At 35.8% G+C, this 19,445-nt stretch overlaps 2 protein-coding genes across 2 annotated transcripts in view; both read right to left on the reverse strand.

Annotated features, from left to right (window-relative positions):
• LOC134841665 (multiple epidermal growth factor-like domains protein 10) overlaps nt 1–4,654 on the reverse strand; it is a 40,575-nt gene extending 35,921 nt beyond the window's left edge. Inside the window, exon 1 of the mRNA XM_063857701.1 lies at nt 3,810–4,654. Coding sequence (XP_063713771.1) covers nt 3,810–3,895 — 86 coding nt within the window. The 5' untranslated portion in view covers nt 3,896–4,654. The remainder of the gene's footprint in view (nt 1–3,809) is intronic.
• Nucleotides 4,655–9,695: 5,041 nt separating this feature from the next.
• The window catches only part of LOC134841501 (golgin subfamily A member 4-like), a 90,126-nt gene continuing 80,376 nt past the window's right edge, over nt 9,696–19,445 (reverse strand). The window contains exons 16-24 of the mRNA XM_063857527.1: nt 18,432–18,701; nt 17,475–17,878; nt 16,342–16,524; nt 15,487–15,773; nt 14,904–15,066; nt 14,068–14,124; nt 13,773–13,988; nt 10,314–10,579; nt 9,696–10,153 (exon numbers count right to left, since the gene is read on the reverse strand). Of these exons, the coding sequence (XP_063713597.1) occupies nt 10,024–10,153; nt 10,314–10,579; nt 13,773–13,988; nt 14,068–14,124; nt 14,904–15,066; nt 15,487–15,773; nt 16,342–16,524; nt 17,475–17,878; nt 18,432–18,701 (1,976 nt within the window). The 3' untranslated portion in view covers nt 9,696–10,023. The remainder of the gene's footprint in view (nt 10,154–10,313; nt 10,580–13,772; nt 13,989–14,067; nt 14,125–14,903; nt 15,067–15,486; nt 15,774–16,341; nt 16,525–17,474; nt 17,879–18,431; nt 18,702–19,445) is intronic.

Consider the following 19,445-nt stretch of genomic DNA (forward strand, 5'->3'; position numbering starts at 1 on the left):
AAATGAAACCAAAATAATAAAAATAGACAAACATCAAACTGAGGGAGAAGAGAAAAAACTGAAGAGGCTGAATAAGGTTTAGGTTCTGTAATCAGACCTCAATTGGGTGAGCAAAGTCTTCAAAACGAAATCTAAGTAGAGCCTCCTTTAAGAATGAGCAAGAAACGACATTTGCATTAAAGCAAATGTCGTTTCTTGCTCATTCTTAAAGGAGGCTCTACTTAGATTTCGTTTTGAAGACTTTGCTCACCCAATTGCAAGTAGCACAAAAAGTTCCGACCAGTTAGTTATGCATTCATGAATGCAACATAAATATTTAAAAAACCAAATTGTGGTCGCTATATGTAAGTACCTGAGTAAGGACTAAAACCTAGCTCGGGAAAAGTTACTTCAGGCTTCCTAAACACAAATCCAAAACTTTAAATTATTTTTCACCAGCAAAAAAAAAAACAGTATTCAAATGACACTAATTTTTATATATATTTTAGGTTTCTTACAATGAAAAAAAATGGCCAATTTGGGATAAATTTTACTCTTTTTTTTACCAATTTACAAATTTATTAGGAGGCCAAACTGCGCACTGGATAGGAGCACAATTTCATGTCTGTAGGTCAATAGCGCCCAAAGAAAAGTCTTTAAACTTGTTCCAAAATGTTAGAGGATTCCAATTACACATTTTCCATGCACTCCGCGCTCAAACTTACAAAATTTTGTGGATTATGTGCTCAAATACATTTAACAAAAACTTTATCGGCACATTAGTTCTCTCGCGGATTCCGCAACGAGCATTTATAACTAGCTGCACCGGTTCCGCGAATGTAAACGAAAGCAGGCGGAATCCGCAAAATGAAAGCGGAATCTGCAGAATCTTCTCACTTTTTGCAAATTACGATTCTAATTGGCTGACTCCGATTAAAATTGAAAAAAAAAACAATGCAGGTATTTTAAAAAGAACTTAAAACAGGCTTTTCTCCTGAGCAGACTTGACAAATTATGATGATAAAATAAAAGTCCTCTGTTTTACGCACATCCTAACTTCAGTTTGAAATTTATTTTGTTATTTTGAAATGTGCAACCAAATAAATGAAGGCGATATTTTGGGCTATGAAGAAGGAGGCTCATTTTGAAATAGTTTTGTCAGCGATTGATCCGATGTTTCTAGTGTAATTTTTGATTGAGTAAAAGTCAAAATGATGCGCTTGAGGGTACAATTATACAAGCAAAAAAATAGTTTTGATATAATGCAACTTTTTTTTATTTTTGCAGTTCATTTGAATCCAAATGCAAGTTATCAGACATGTATGAAAATAAAAAAGATTCCACTAACAAAATTTCCGGAAATTCCGTTCCTGAGCTTACATTTTTTAAAATTCCGCGCTCAAGTACGTGTAACAAAGTTTTTGTTGACATATAAATTTTGTCGCGGGTTCAGCAACGAGCAAATATAACTAGTTGCTCCAGATTCCGCAAACGTAAGTGGACTTTGTAAACTTTAAGGAGTATCCACGAATTTTAGGCAGAATCCGCAAAATGTTAGCAGAATCTGCTGATTTTACTTACATTTTGCACATTTCGCCTGCAATTTTCAGATTCTAGCTACAATTTGCGAGTTCCGCGACAACGCGATTCTTACAATTCTTATTTATTATTAATTATTTGTGGATTCCACAAATTATTCCACCTTCCGCAAAAAATTATACAAATTCCGTCAAATTTGTTGCGGATTCCGCAAAGTTGCCCGTTTTTGAAGTGATTTTGAACAGTACAGTCGTTAACTTGTGTGTTTATGGAATCAAACCAGAAAAAAATAATTATCACAGAAAACTAGCAGTGCAGCGGATTCCTCGTACAAATCACAGAATGCAACGTTTGCCCTCCGAATGTTGTACGTAGCGTATAATGCGAGTTAAATCATTCCAAACCAACTAATTCTATACAACTCAGTTCTAGCGATAAGATTAACATTTTATATTTGACATTGTGTGTTGAAGTTTTTAAGAACAAAGCAAAAGAAAGCGAAGAAATTTTTTGGTGAAAGTTATGCGTATTTGAAAAACAACTACTGCAGGTATCCATAAATATAAAAAGAACTCCACTTACAAAATTTCCATAAATTGCGAGCCCAAAGTTACAAAACTTCTGTTGATTCCGTTCTCAAATACGGTTGAAAAAACTTCGACGGCACAAAAAATTTCTCGTGGATTCTGCAACAAGCGATTATGACTAGTTGTTGCGGATTTTGCGAATGTACAAGAAATCCTCAAATTGTAGGCAAAATAAAAGAGGAATCTGCAGAATCAACTTAGAGTTTGCGCATTCTGCTTATAATTTGCGGATTCCGATTACAAATTGCGTGTTCGGCTATGGGTTGCGGGCTCCGCGACACCGTAATTTTTTACAACACACATCTATTTTTATTTTTGGTTGACTCTGCAAACTGTTCCAGATTCCGCAAACTTTATTGTCGATACCGAGTTTTTTGTTGCGAATTTAACATATTCGTTAGTTTTTGGAGTAATTTTGAGCAATACAGTAGTTAAGCTCTTGGTTTAAGGAATCCATATTAGAAAAAAAACTAGCAATGTTGCGGATTCCGCGAACAATTCATAGAAGGTTGCGTAAGGTTGTACGTAGGGTGTAGTGCGATATAAACCATTTCAAATCGAAGAATCCGAAAAAAAAATTGAAGGTTTCACGGATTTGATAAAACATCAGCAGATATTTTAAAAAGGAGTCAAAACAATCCAGTCTTTTGGCTTGTACAAATTTGACCGTTTGTCTTAAAGTGAGAAAATTACAATGATGGTAGCATTGTAGTTCTTTGCCTACTGCCTATGCTAACTTCAATTTGAAACAATTTTTTGTAGCTGCGAGTCGTGAAAATAAATATTTGAGGGCAAAACATGCTGTGCTGTAAACAAGACACTATTTGATATAATTTTGTCAGCAATTGATCCGGTACTTCTGGCGTAACTTTTGATCAACTGAAAAGTAAAAAAAGATTATTCACCTGGAGGCAAAATTTTGAGCGCGAATATTGCAAAATAAATTGCACCATAATAGTTTAGCTAAGAACTTAAGCAAGTTTCGTTTCGTATCTTTTTTCTAATATCAACCCAATTTGATAAAAATGATAAGAAACGCGGTTTCTTCTTCAAGCAAATGATATCAAAATACATTTTTTCTTACGTTTATTGTAAAACACTCATCGCAAGAGATACGAAAATGCAGTCTTCTTTTATTCTTAGATTTTTATGTCAACCGCAAGATATCAACCGCTAGGTATCTAAAAATGCTTTTTCCTTAGAATTCTGCATAAGATATCTTTAGACGTTAATGAAATATTAAAATCAATAATCAATAGGAGAAAACGTTTTCTTAATGAATGAGATCTCAAGATTTAAACACTTAATGTTGAAGAAAAAATTAAAGCAGAATAAAGCAACTGAACCGAAAAATCAAAATCCAGTCAACAGTAAGCCGAAATTTGTTTTGAAACGTATTGATGTCAGTTTGAAAAACATAGGTACTGGCCGGATTCCAGCCGAGGACCTCTGCCGGGGATTAATTTGAGATCAAGTGTGCCAGAAAAGCGAAGATCATAGTATATATTAATGATCCAGGTACAAGATGATTCAAAAATTTTTCTAAAACAAACTGTTAGCCAGAAAAATGACAAAATTACCATTTGATTTTGTCAGTTATTCGCAACCAAATGGTACTTAAAACCATCAGAAAGAAAGAATAGAAAGAAAGTAACTCCATACATCCTTGGGTCAACTAAGCTACAAAAAAGGAACACAAATTACTTGAAACAGGAGGCGTCCGACTTTCCGAAGATAATAATGAAGAATGAGAGGGAGGACAAGTCGAGAAGGGTAACTCTTAACATCATTGTGTAAATTTGAGATGCTGAAAATATTCTTTTTTTTTAATAAGTGATGCAGAAAACTTACGCTCTGAAGCAAAATATAATAATCACTAGGTACAACTAAAACAACTAACTGTTTCAGTAAACAATACTGCAAATAATAATTTATATAGGTGACAAATAAATTTGAAGATCGCCCTCTGTATCTTCCACAAATGAAAGATTTGTAACTTATTCAAACTATACTTTTGTTTTCAAAACAAAAATGGCCATCAAACTTTATTTAATGAAGCCCAAAGTCAATTCTACATAAATCGATCATAGTCTAATTGTTATTTTTGTTAAGAGATCCAATAAGGTTTCCGGTATATTGCTGATCTAGATTAAATAGATCAATACTGTGGTTGAGGTTACCATTTATAAACAATCGTTGGTTTTATCTTCATGAGAAATGACAGCAACAAATGTCGTTTCTTCTCAATTTTGCGAGGCTTTCTGAGACAAAAAAGGGTATTACTCGATGTTCATTGGTTGGTAATAAGCTAGTGTTTTCATTAAAAAGTTATAATAATGGGCTAATAAGTGCAACTGGGTCGTACTGAAATGAAGACATGTCAATTTGTGCTGCGACCTCTTGACATGTTTTTGCTGTTTGCACTGAAAAGCTATGAAATAAATATCACCATCTATTAATATCAATTGTGCCAATTTGAAATTAATCACAAATAAAACCAATTCAAGTCTTGGTATAATCAACGTGCGACTCAGGTTACACACCATGGAGCTGTTATATATAGTTTGAACACTGAATACATGCTATAAATATTCGAGGTATCGAGGAGAAACATTCAATTCATAGACGTGAGATGACGTTGCGAGTCATAATTGCATCTGTTCAAATAGCGATACAAAGATGATGACAGAATTTGGTGGCTCTACATTGAGGTCGAGTTAGCTTAAACTCGATTCAGAAATGGTAAATTGGAGAGATAGACACTAACGAAGTTTAACCATTCGATTGTCAGCGTCTTTGGAACTATGAATGAGTAGTCATTAAGCTCTACCTTGAGCTTCAAAACTCCAAAAATATAATACAGAATGGTTATCATAATGAAATAATCTTCCTATTAATGCAGTATCTGGTTGTAGCAACAAAAAATATCCTTTACTGGAGTGGAGGGTTGGGGTGGGGTCGAAGAAGAGGTTTCAAGTTACTAACAAAATTTGAAATGCTTTTTAGTTCACACAAGTAAATTTCATCAATTTCTCATTGCTGTATTTTTCCGACGTCTTCACGGTGGCGTCAGGTACGGTGCCATAATGAAGTTTTTTGGATTGGAATTTTAATTCAAGAATATGTCTCATTGAGAAGAAAACTGGTCTGAAGTGTTGAACTCCCTCCATAAAACGAAAACGCTAGTCATACAATTCCATACAACTTATCCATGTCAAAAAGCTGGCCATAAATTTCTCATGTATTTATGAGAAAACTGGTCTGAAATTTCTCCTTCTATACGCAAATTGTTTGACCCTATATGGTAATGGCATTACCAGCATTTTGTTTGCAAATGCAAAATTGTAATTTTAAAACCTTACCGTAATCTACTCAATTTTCCACACGAGAGAGCCAAAAATCACATTGACTGTTTTGTGCAAAGCCAAGTTTAAAACAATTATCATTTTCTTGTGCGGAGATAAAACTTAAATCTGTCAAAAAATCAGTTAATGAATCTTTCAACTTGAAGATTTGTAGTCATGTATGAAAAATTCTGTTTTTTATAGTTCAGTGTGAAATTCTACGCTTCATCTTAGATGGCAAATCTCTTTTGATTATCATCATTAAAATTTTGGCCATTTTTAGTAGAGTTTGTCGTATTTCAGAAACATTTTGGTTTTTCTGTTTCAGGACAAACTCAAATATAGAAATTGAAACTCATAATTTTAACTTTTTTAAAAGAAAATTTTAGTACTTTGATGTCCATCGATGGCCAAAATTATATTCTTTTTAAACTCACGTTTTAATTCTTTGACGATGAAAATTGCTAATTTGATAACAAACTGATTTGCTTATTTTTGGAATTTTGACGTGTAGTCATTACATTTAAATTTAAAAAGTCAACCTTTTGCTATATAATTTTGCAATGCAATATTTATTCGAGTTGGAACATTCTACGCTATTTTACTGTTTTCCATATTAAGTGAATTGGCAATGAGTTACAACTGCTTATGACCTCAGACCATTTTGGCGATGAAATTTCCTTAGATTTTTCTTAAATTTCAGTCAAAACAATTTTTGGTGATTTTTGCTGTTGAAACAATGAAAACAAACATATTCAACAGACAGTAGCAAAGTGTATATGAATTAAAAGAGACCGCGTAAAACGATAACCGATGAAAACACTTTGAGTTACAATTTTCGAGTTACAAGAATAACATTTTCGACTTCGCTCAATCTTGCATGTTTGACAGGACACAGTCTAATTAAAAGTGAACCTACTTGGATCAACCAAAAAAACTTTATTCCACTAGGAATTCAAAAAATTGAAGTCCAGTATAGAAAACAGGTCATTCACGTTTTATCACTGAATTTGAATTGAACTCAAAAATGATCACTATCAGGAAATATCAAGCTTAACCATGACATAATACAAGTACTGTTAAACTTTCCGGACAGTCGTAAAATTGAAAATTAGATTATTTTTCAAAATAGTTTGGCTTTAGACGAAAAATAATGGAAACAAAACTTGCGAATTTCTGCAAAAATCTGCAATTTGGGCCCAAAACTTTTCATAATACAGATCATTTTTAGTTCTTTTGGTTAATTGAAAATTAGGCTAAAACTACTGAGTCAATTACTTAAAAAAGTTTTGTCAAAGTGCTAACAATGTAAGCCCCTTCTGTAGCCAAAAAAATTACAGCAGAGTAGGATCTCCTAATAAACTTGCGCAAAGATTGAAACAATTTGTTTTTAATCCGTGTTTTTCAAACAACAATGACATTGTTTGTCTATTAAAAAAGAAACTAATTTTGCTATGTTTTGGAGATTACACTGGAGAAATCTTAGATTTTGATAAAAGGAAGCCTAAATAGAAATAAGTTTTTTTTTAGCAATTGATTCGGTAGTTTTGACGTAATTATTGATTAACTAAAAACAAACGATCCGTTTTTGGGTTAAAAAAGCTAACCAAAATTCGCAAAAAAAATCCACCACATTCATTAACTAAATTTCTCAGCAAGTTTTGTTTTCATCTCTTTTCGTTAAAAGTCAACCGAGTTTGAGAAAAACGTGTTTCAATTTTCAAGTTTATTGAGTTTTGTCTGGAGGATGCAAATCAGCACTGTAACTTCACTACGTTCATTGGCACTTCAACACTTTCAAATCAAATTTCCACATTCGAGAAAAATCTCTTTTTTGCTGTTTATTTTTTAAACTAGATTATTTGGGAAAGACAAAATCATTTATTCAACTTCAATTGGAGTATTCGCATCTAGCCAACGTACACAAGATCTATCAAATAGCAGAGAAAGTTGTTCAAAAATTTAAAAACTAAAAAACAAGTTTTTAAAGAATCTCCTCATCAATAGACAATTGAGACAAGGATAACCAATTGCTGTGCAAATAACAAAGAATGTTCCGACCACGTTCTTTAAAAAATTAAACCACGCACAAAAGTTTTACTAATTGGAAGAAGGAAATTGTGCAGTGTTTTTTGTGCGTGGTATAACAAAAGTATCTGACGATAGCCCAAAGCTTGGGCATATCCGACAATCACAAAAACTGAGCAAACTGGGCATTAGTTATGTCGGAAAAGTACAAGAAACACAAAATATTTTCTAAAAAATTCAGACTTTTTTTCATTTTATTTTGAAAAAATTGCGACCATTCGTTACACAAGCAGCTGGCATATCCAGCTCGAATTCCAGTAACTCCTTTAAAAACTAAATAACCTGCTCGCTCACTTCATTTGCACAAAATTGGGCCAAAAAAATTTCAACACAGCGGTGGAGCTTCTTTTCGCAAACACTAACAAGAATACGACAAAAAGCATCTACACAGAGCGCAATAGGAAAAAAGTGGGAAGAAGCCTCGGTGTTAATACAATTGGCTAAGAAGTTGGTAAAAATTTGCCTACTCCTCGGATTCGATCTCCGACTGATTATGATCAAGAGAGTATGCGTCTAATGCACTAACCACTGTGCCAGGGACGCCTAAATAATCACGAACACTAGCCACGAATAAATCAGAGAACAGATGCTATGAAATTTCCAATGGTACAGATTGTGTTACTAACAAAATTGTCACCAAATAAATGAACATACGCTGCTCGCAAGTGTAAACATGTGTGTCGAGCTGCTCCAAATTTTTTTCATGTCGTTCAAATCTCGAACAAAAGTGCTTTAATATGATGTATCATTCCACCCATGATTATTTGTGGTACCTGATTTTGCAAGAAAAACAAAAGAAAAAATTTAAACACCCGAATACAAAGTTCCTCCCCATTTTCAATGGTCGCAACCAAAATATGATTAGCACCTAACTTGAAGAATTTACCGCTGGAATTTAACTCAACCTGTAGCTTAGTTCAACGTAGTCTGCTTCATTTCCAAATTGTTCTGGCAGAGCACAAGGTGAGTTACACAAAAACAATCAGAAACCTTGAGCTGCGATACACAAAGAATTATTAATTGACTCAGGGAAACCTGGAAAATTACTGTTTCCTTATTGCTTCAATGAACGAGTATGGGACGGATTAAAAAAAAAAGCCAACTAATAGTTGGAAAAGAGTAATGAACGCAAGGTAACTGAAAAAAACTGACTTGTTTTTTTTTTCGAGAGCCTTCAACTTTTGAATTTCGAAAACGAAAAACAGATGACCTTAAAGCTCTTTCAATTTGAAGAACAATTTATGATTGACTTTTTTGTTAAATTTAACCAAATTGAGAAAACTGGATCAACACGTAAAACTTTAATTCGCTGGGAAATCTGATAATTAATTTCCATTTTCAAAATCAGAAGTCGATCACGTTTTTCGTGACCTTTACAGTTTTGCTGTTCGATAGTGGAGTTTGCCATCCTTTTAACAATGGAAATGCACTGAACTTAAAAAACATCACAAGTCAAACCGCAAAAAAATCGAATCAGCATGAACAAATTTTAAGACTTATTCCTGAAAAAAAAAATCAGCAAGATCATTATAAGAGTACCCAAGATTACGTTTCAAATTGCATAATTCCCGAATGGCATAAAAATGGAAAAAAAACAAATGCATTAAGAAAATTGAGAGCAACTTTTTTGTGAACAATGTGGGAAATTTTTCAAGTTTTCAATTCAAATGTTGATTGAAATTTTATCTTGAAAAAATTGTAAAATTTTTATCAAAATCGAAAAGCATAAGATTGCGGTTATTGATAAGCTTCTTGTGTTCACTTTTCCCGACAAAATTAACTATTAACATTTGTTTGGAAGCAATTAATTCCAAACCTTGTTCACATGCTTTCGTTCCTGACAAATTGTTAGAATTAGAGGATCTACTTAACAATTGCCCCCCTTTCAAGAAAGGGGGGCAATTGATAAGATTAAGTTGTCGAATTTTCGGCCAATCAGATTGCAGCAAAAATCGAATTTTAAATGCAACGTTCTAGTGCTAATTTACTGCTTTTAATTATAGGGGTTGCAATTCTTTAGTAGATACTAAAGTGAATGCGATTGTTAAGTAGATCCAAATTAGAAATTGATAAAAAATGTTTGAATCACAATGAAAACTTTATATTTATGCCATTTGGGAAAAGTTTGATTTTTATGCCATTTGGGAAGTTACCGTACCCACTACGTTCATTACTCTTAAAAACAATTCGACATGTCAGAGAGCAGTGAAAACATTTAGCAAACTTGTTTCTTAATCACGTGTAGCCAAATTTATTTTACAAGCACATCATCTGTACAATAACTGTAGAAAAACCACACAACAAATCAACTCTAATTTTTATAAGAAACACCATCTCTCACTTTTACAAAGTAATACTGTATTTACACACAATCTTACGTTACATATTTACATCGAACGAATTCAAACTAAGGATAGATAAAAATACAGATAGACAACAAGAGAAGAAAAAAATTCAAACAGATTTCAGTAAGCGAGTTTGTTTATTCATCGCCGGCTGCTGTTGACCCTCACAGGTGATCTCTGATTTCCTGGGACTTTGTTCAGTGATGACGACGAACTATTTCTCTGAGAGTTTTTTCTGGAAATTGTGTTGTGTTCGGAAGTCAAAGATGTTCTAAAAAAGTATCGAATATTAGCTAGATTGAAATCGATGCACATTGCTTTCAATGTACTTTTGATTGCGGAAATGGTGCATATGAACCTTTCTAGCTCGAAAACAAACTTGGACGTAATTTAAAACATTGACAGTTTGTTGAAAAGTTTTTAGCAACTACCTCTTGGATGATTCCTTTTTCCTTGGAGTCGGCTGCTTTTCTTGCGAATTGTGGCCAGCTGAGTCTTGGTATAAAGAGGCAGCTGAATTCTCCGGCTGAGTAAGACCCTGTTGTAGGTAATTATGGTTATTATTGCCCTGATTCTGATTAGCTGTAGACGAGAACATCAAGGGTGAGTTTGCAACTGAGGAGGAGGACATGAGAAACGCGCTGTGACTGTGGAAGCTGCTTCCTCCGTAGTCTGAGTCGGGAGTGCGCTGCCGGTTCTGAAATGTCAACGTCACATCAATTTCAACATCTTCTAACAAAGTGCAGAATTAGCTCCAAATTTTGCATAGAAGTCGCAGATCATCAACAGAGCTGATTTAAATTATACGGACAAAACGAACAAAATTTGAAATTTCAAATTGTGTTTTTTTTTTCAAATTGTGTTGAAATTGAACTACAAGGGGAGGAAAATGGCTTATAATTTCAAAAGAATTATTACGGTGCAATATTTTTTGAATTTCTTAATCAAAATTTCTCCCCAACAATGGGTCATTTCGGCTGGCTTATTTCTAATTAATCAAGAGTTACGCTGAAACCAAGATGATCTCAAAAGAAGCCTCATATGCAGCCAAACAAATATTTAGAAGAGTAAAACTTTCAAAATTTGAGTAAAGCATTTAACATTTTTGTAAAATATTGAAAAATTTTTTATAACAAAAATGAAAAATGACCTTTTTTTGGCTATGAACCAAAAATATATTCTCTTATACAGATTTTTGGAAGTTTAACCCCTCTACAGCTTTTTGGGCTGGGTACGAGGCTTCTTTTTAACAGAGGCGAAGCTGCATTTCGCAAACACTAGCGAGAACACGACAAAAAGCACCTCTATAAAGTGCAATAAGAAAAAGTAGAAATAAGCCTCAAATTAGTAAAAATTCGACTATGTCTGTGATTCATTTGCAATCTAGAGATTATGAGTCTCAAGCACTTACCACTCAGCCACAGAAAAAAATTAATCACAAAAACTAGCCACATATAAAGGCAGAGAAAAGATGCTAAGAAATTTCCAATCCTACAGATCGTGATTATAGCAAAAACGCCACCACCAAATAAGTGAACACTTTTATTTGCAAGTTAGGTCCGTGAAAATACACTAAGGCTCGTAAGTGAAAACATAACTTTTAATCTATCAACTTGGTAGTTTCAGTGTAATTCTTGATTAAATAGAAAAAGCCAAAATTACTTAAATTTGAATTAAATTTTGATTGCAAATTCCGCAGAACAAATTGCACCATAATAATTCAGGTGGAATTTTAAGCAAATTTTGTTCATTTCACTTTTTGTCTAACTTAACCCAGTTTGAGAAAAACGGGCTTGAAATTATAAATATTTTTCGTTGTGTCATGTTAATTAAAATCAGGGATTTATGTTCTCATAAGTTATACTCATCAAGGACAGAAAAAAAATTCATAGGTTTCCACTGAAAAATGATAGAAATTGAGCTTATTGGAAGTAAAGCGATACGAACAATGAAACCCTGATTTCACGGAGTTGAAAAATACACCTGAAGTAAGTCAGCAAGTCAATGCAAAATCACTTTCATTTAAAAAAAATGGTGAAAAAAATCAAAAAGAAAACACAGCCAACAAACAGTTAGAAAAAAGTCATGAACGCGAGGAAAAATTTTCTTTGATAAAATGACCCAATTTCATAAAACTGGATCAATAGCTAAACATTTTATTCCGCGGAAAATCTGAGCATTAAAATCCACTTTCGATAACTAGAAGTCGATCAAGTTTTTCATGATTTTTACACTTTTGCTGTTCAATAGTGGAGCTTGCCTTTCTTTTAACAAAGAAAAAGAACTGAATTTGAAAATAAATCAAAAGTAAAACCGCGAGATTTTAAAATTGAGCGTGAACAATATTTCAGACTTTTTCCTTAAAAAATCAAGATCATTACGCTCATGACGAACATCAGTTTAAATGATAATAAGCGATCATCAGTTTAGATCAAAAGTTTTTTAGCACCTAGTCCTGCTCAAGGCAGGACCATCCAGGGGAGGGTGATGTCTTCCATTTCACCGCAGTCGGTCCTACCTTGAGGTACGGATGACACTGGGACCCCTCCAACCGTAAAAAAAAGTTTTCATGAATGCTCAGACCAATCTAGGAGCTGAGAAAAACGCATGCTGGTCAATTCCTATGCAAACTTATAGTCTGATTCAAATAAAGATTATTCGAATGTCACTTCCTTAACAGTTCTTTTCACAACTCCGTGCCAAGTTTCTAAATATTTGCTCCAGGTAGAGCTATTTGAGGTAATGTTGCCCGTAGCCCGCCACAATGATATACCAAGACATAGCTCTCAAGTGCTTCCTGTTTTATGCCAGGTTTTTGCACCGTTCGAACCACTTACTCTCCCATGTCTTGATCGTAATTTTGGGCGACTTCACATGAGTTTTAATTTCATCGCGGACTATTTTGCGCACCGACGTTCCGCTGCCACCTGGGGGTCGTCTCCAGGCGTCTCCTACTTCAAATTCTAGGGCAGCATTCGGGACCTGCGAGGGGTCCAAGCGACGAACATGACCGAGCCATCTCAGCCTTCTGAGGTGTATGGTCAATGCTTATATTTTATCTAGTTTTGCTTTACGTTTTATCCAGTCTGATGTTGGTAGGTCGTATCCGTTGTGAAAAATTTTTGGCAACTACCTACTTTCAAAGCCATCCACTCGTTTGATGTAAGATTCTTTGATGAGCCAAGTTTCGGCTCCAGAAAGCAAAACACTCATGCAGCAGGCTTTGTAGATTTTGGATTTAGTGCTTTCGATAATTTTCCCTTGATTCTAAATACGCTTTAGATTGTTAAAACCACCGGCTGCCTTTTCCATCCGCGTTTTGACCTGTTTTGATATATCGCCATTCAGTTGGATTTTTTCCCCAAATAAGTAAAGCCTAATACTCTTTCTATTTTTTTGGTTGTTGACTGTAAATTTCTGGACAACGCTGTGAGAGCAGAACTTGGTCTTGTCAACATTTGTTTCGAGTCCAACGTACGCTGCGTTTTCAGCCACTCGATCAAGGAGCCTCTGTGCATCTTCCGGGTTATCGTCGAGCAGGCAGATGTCATCTGCAAAATCTAGATCCGCAATAGCCATATCGTCTAGTGCGATTCATAGATTCTCCTTCGAGGGCTCTGGATATTGCCCAGTCGATAGTCAGATTAAAAAGAAAGGGTGCCAAGATTGACCATTCTCTGACACCACTGAGAATACCAAAAACTTCTTGAAATGCTATTATAGACTCAATTGACTGTAAGTTTCAATGTACATAGACTTCATAAGATTTATTAGACTATCTGCCAGACCAAGGTTACGGCAAATTTTCCAGATACACTCACTATCTACACTATCGAACGCTGCTTTATATGCTCGCTGAAATGAGTCAGTTAAGAGCAGCACTTGCATACCTGTTTTGAATTGGAAAATGTCGCGGAAGATTGTAGTTGTTTGCCATTGGAGTGAAAGCCACTGCTGTAGCTTGGATGCATGGGTGGCTTTGTGGAAACTAACAACTCCTGCTTCAGAGCAGCGATATTCTCCTTCTGAGTTCGAATCTGATTGGACTGGTTGTGCAGGTGTGTCGTCAGATGACCCAGAGTGTCACCAAAGTTCAATACCAACTCCTGCAACAAACACGTCCATTAGTAAACTTTTCAGAACCTCAGGATATAAATTATACTAAGTTTTACAAAATTCACTTACATGACATATTTTGAGTTCGTTACTGTATTTGGTGTTTCCAGAGAGTACTTCGTCCAACTAAAATATACGTCATTCTTAGAACTGCCATTAGTGCAGGTTCGCATATTCAGAAGAATCCACAATCAAATTGCTGTAGGTCCGGTTCGATTTTAGACTGAAAACTAAGATAACCAGGCAATGATATGTAGTTTTCAGTCTAATGTTGCATAAAAAACAGACACTCATTTTTTGATTAAGAGTATGTATTTACAGCCATATGTAGTTTTTCTGATTTTTTCTTAGTTGCTAGTGCCGGGGCGGATCTAGGATTTTCTCGGGGGGGGGGGGGGGGGGGGTGTTGGATTTTCAAAAAAATTTGCGAAATTTTTGTCGACCTTTTTTTAGGTCGACCAAATAGATTTTTCGAGCTCTCCCAAAGCACTGTTTTGGCCAAAATTTCTGCGCCGCAGGCAAAATTTTGAAAAAACAGCCCAAAAAGGCGTTTTAGGCTTTTTTTGGGAAAGTTTGACCAAAAAATCGCGTTTTTTCGGCGCGCGCTTCCCCCAATAAATTAGTATATATTGGCGCCAAAGGCGCCTTTAGAAAAACTTAAGGGTCCATCACCGAAAAGTGAATATTGAAGAGTAGTACAAAGGGGGGACCCGTTGGGTCGGCAGGGGTTCGAATCCCTGAGGGGGGGGGGGAGCGTGCACCCCCCGCCCTCCTCCCCTAAGTCCGCCCCTGTACTAGTGTTTCCCTGACTTCGCGCCAGAAGTAATTTTGGATTTCAGCTACTGAAAGACTTTTGTTCTTATAAATAAAACTCAACTTCCTATAAACACACATAGTCAACATACGTGCGGTAGCGTGAGAGTGTTTAGGGTGGATGGGGAGTATATGAGTTGGTTCTTGAAACCCTCTACTGACTCATTCACAGCCTTCACATAACACGACACCATGTCTCCATCTCTAACTGCACACCGCGCATTGATGTCCGCGCTAGTCATCGACTGCTGTAGCCTGAACGGAGTGAAAGTTTATGTTAAGCGCGAAACATTTAATTGACTCTTAGAAGATATCTGTTCACAGAAGATACGAAAAGTCGGATATCCGAGGCCCACCATGATCCGTGCTCGCTGCTTGAGGTCGAGGCAACATTACCCAGCCAAGAAAAATGGCCAAAAAATTGCATGTAATTCTTAAGCAGGGGCGCAACACCGGTTATCCTTGAAAAACTGAACCGCTCGTATGTTGGTCCTTTCCCATGTGGATGAATCATTTAAATTTGGAGCTGCTACGAGTTAACTATGATTTACACCATCTGATTGAAAGATGGAATTTTTGAGAACAATGTTTATTTATTTGTTTGTTACTTTAATGTTAAAAAATATTTCAATTCTTGCGTATTTGGTCTTTGCCTCAAGAAGGGCAGACACTGACCTTGATTTTTCCAGTTGCAGTTCCTCCATTTTGCGACTCAACCCTCTGATCTCGTGAGTCTTCTTGCTCAGCTCCAATTTCACCTCACACAATTCACGTGCAGACTCGGCCAGTGATATCTCGCGTGAGCTTTCGTCCTTGTGCTTTGACTCCAACTGTCTGCCCATGTTCAGCAGATGTTCGCCTTGCTCTTTAAGAAGGTCCTCTGCCTGTTTCTCTCGAAGCAGTGCACTGTCCAGTTCTCCACAAACTTTGTTGTACTTGTCTCTGTTCACCATTGAATCGCTCTAGAGAATATTTTGAAATCAGCAATTTCATTTAGGTCAGATCACGATGCTGTTTAACTCTTTAGGATGAAGCGATGGTATGTAAATATCTAATAACTACGAGCATGTTTTCATATACTTTCTGGGCTGATATATATTGCTTTATCAATGATTTTTTTCAGGTGCATCATTTGAAAGAGATAATTTTAGAGACCGGCTGTGACTGCGTGAAATTTCAGGCGGTTTTAGGACTAATGCAACATGGAAAAAAATGGTGGTAACCTATTTTTTACGTCTCTTCGGTATGAAAACAAAGACGCAAATGATCACAAATGTCGTCAACCAAACTGATTTTCTGAATGCCTCCAAAAAACAGCCGACTGTATTTTTGCAAACTTTCAACTTTATGGTTGACGAAGGATGAATTCGCTTAAAGAAGTGTAAATGTTTCAAAATTTTGAGCGAAAAAATTCTGAAAACCAAAAATCGAAAACAAAACACTGATTGCACCCATTTTAGTTTTACCACAAAAAGTATCAGTTTTTACTATTAGTTTTATTTTATCTTCATAATCTACAGCTTCACTGACCTGTGCCTTGAGCGTATCTAGTTTCTTTTGCAGTATATCCGCTCTGTCTCTGACTGAGGCAAGGTGTCCATTCTCTGACCTCAGATTCGCCATTTCCCTCTCCACTCTTGCCCTGTCTTCCTCCAGACATGAAATGCGCTCACACAATTCTATCATTTTAGTCTGTACTGCAGAGAGGTTGTGCTGAAATGGGATAGATTATTTTAAGCACTTCCACAAGTTTAGTATACCTTTCAGATATTTTCATTTTAGGCGGCGTCAAAGACAGGTTTACAAACAACTAAGTATATTAGGAAGTTCAATTATAATAGTACAAATTATATGCCGCAAGAATTAACAAAGAAATGAAGTTGAAATTCGCATAACCAAGCAAAAACACAACAAATCACTAATGACAGCGTTACCACTGATTTGAATATTTTTCGTCTTGTAAAAAATCATCTGTCATTATCCTGTTTAAATTCCACATAAATTCTGCGATGAATCTGAAAAAGGGTGAGCTACTAAAAAGGACCCACTTGCGTAATTAAGGACGACCTTCTTGTAAAGAAATGGTTTTGGAACTTCGAACATAACCAACAGACAGGTGGAAAAGAGTGATGAACGCAAGTAAACAAAAAAAAAACTTACTTGTTTGGAAAATTTCATCTTTCGAATTTTAAAAAATATATATGCAGAATTATATTCTTTGAATATATATTCTTTGAATTTCAAGAAAAATGTATCGATAAAATTAACCCTCCAAAAAACACGGGGTGATAAGCTTGGGAACCAAAAAAAATAACCAATTTGAGAAAACTGGATCAAAAGGTAAATTTTTAATTCCGCTGGGAAATCTGAGCATTAAAACCCACTTTCGAAACTAGAAGTCGATCATACTTTTCATTATCTTTACACTTTTGCTGTTCGATGTTTGACTTCCTTCAAACAATAAAAATGAGCTCAACTTGACGGAAACATCTAAATTGAGCGTGAACAAACTAAGACTTCTTCCTGAAGAAAAAAATCATCATGAACTATATAAGAGCCTCCACTACGTTCATTTCTCTTAATGAAATTTCAAGGGCCAATGAGCAACTGCAATAATTTCAAATTGCTTGCACTGCTGTAGGACTTTCTAATCTCATGCTTACCTGCACAGGGACATACACTGCCCGCTGAGCTGGGGTCATTTTCAGCATAGTCGAATGCAGTCCTTTCAACAGTCTCTGCGCCAGTGACGATCGCTCTCGTACTAGAGAAGCCGAAATTTCCGCCAGCGGCGAGCAAGTTTCGAAGTGCTGGGACAATCTCGAAACTAACTGAACAAAACAGTTTCTGGTCTGGGTCAGGATTCCCTTCAACTGTTTCTGACTCCCATCTGAGTCGACTGAATTTGTCTGAACGAAGGTCAAAAGGTCATTGAGTGATGTTACCACTTTGTAGGGGAATCCATTGTCCGTGAGCCAATTTATCATAGAGACTTGGTGAGACTGGATTTTCTCTTTGGGCTCACGAAGAACCACAGTTGGCTGATTTGATTTTCGCGATTTCATCCCTAAGAAGCGAATGAGGTTAATTGTAAAAAATACGTCAATTACTCGTCATGAAAATTTTGAAAGCAAGTATATGCTAAACATAACCAGCAGACAATTGGAAAAAAAGTCAATTAACGCGTCGTTTATTCATCTTGAATTAAAAAGAAAAAATACTGACTGGTTTTTCTCAGAAATTCGAATAATCTTAACTTTCGAATTTCCGAGAAAAAACGGATGGCCTTAAATCTCTTTGAATTTCTAGAACAATTTTTGTTAGACACTTTTTTAATAAAAATACCCCAATTTGAGAAGTCTGATAATCAAATCCTTTTTTCGAAGTTAGAATTCGATCACGTTTTTCGTGACCTATACAATTTCGCTATTCGATAGTGGAGTTTGCTTTCCTTTTAACAAAGGAAATGAGCTAAACTTGAAAAGAAATCAATAATCAAACCACTAAAACTCATGTTTGAAGGTGAACAAACTTAAAACAAAGTTTCTAGAAAAAAAAAATCATCACGACCTATCGTAACTGTTATTTAATTATACCGCAGTAGAAGAAATGGCGCTTACCTTTTTTATTTTTCTTCAAATTCCCCGAAAACTCACTCGATTCTATATTGTTTCCATTCGAGTGACTGGACGCCCCTTGTCCAATATAAACACTGAGCCTACAATTGGGACCTCCGACTAGGTGATCATCCACTGTGAAACAGAGAGAAGAATCGTTTGCTATTCGTATGAGCCGGTTCGCAGCCAGAACAGCTATCACGCATCTTCTGAACTTCAACACGGGTGGCAAACGACGCTTACTTGAGAGGTCTCGCTGTGGTGGAATAGTATCTAAGCAATCAAATCCAATATATTTTTAGTTAACCAGCCAGAGGCCTAAAGCGGAGGTTAATTAATTAAGGTAACTAAGCTATGGCTATCTTACAGGAGCTCTCCTTGTAAAATGCGGCGCATGTGCAATTTGAACCCGCAATCATATGATTGCTGGGCACCATCAGGGCTCTTTTTTCTTCCTTCCTTCCTTCCTCCATCCCCCCTCACAAGCATCATATTTCTGGCGTAACGAGTGGTTTTACAAGGGTAACTACGAAAAAAAAAATGCTTGCTAAGGTCTAACTAACCCGCATGCCAGTTTTTGTCACAATTGGACGGTGTGAGCAGAAAAATTACTGATAAAAATTGGCAGGTGGGGGAAAACGAAAAATAGCCACCATGACCACCGATGCACCACAACGCCATCGAACCAGACAAACAAGATGATCATTTGCAAGTTAGTAGTACCCATTTACATGGACGTATGTCTTTCGGCGTCGGGAAAGGAAGAGATCTGACTGGTACCTCAACATTATAATCTTACGTAACAACTTCTTGAGCCAGAAATAGAGACATCAAACAAAACAAACCGCGGATCGTTTTCAGTCATTGATTTCAACAAAAATCGAAAATAGCCGACAGATAGTTGGAAAAGAGTCAATGAACGCAAGTGTTAATGATAATTAACAATCATATTATTCAGGTCGACTTGTGACTTCTTGATAACTTAAATAAAAATGTGAACACTCTTTAACATTTGAC

Source organism: Symsagittifera roscoffensis, chromosome 3 (genome assembly GCF_963678635.1).
Source record: "Symsagittifera roscoffensis chromosome 3, txSymRosc1.1, whole genome shotgun sequence".
NCBI lineage: Eukaryota > Metazoa > Xenacoelomorpha > Acoela > Convolutidae > Symsagittifera > Symsagittifera roscoffensis.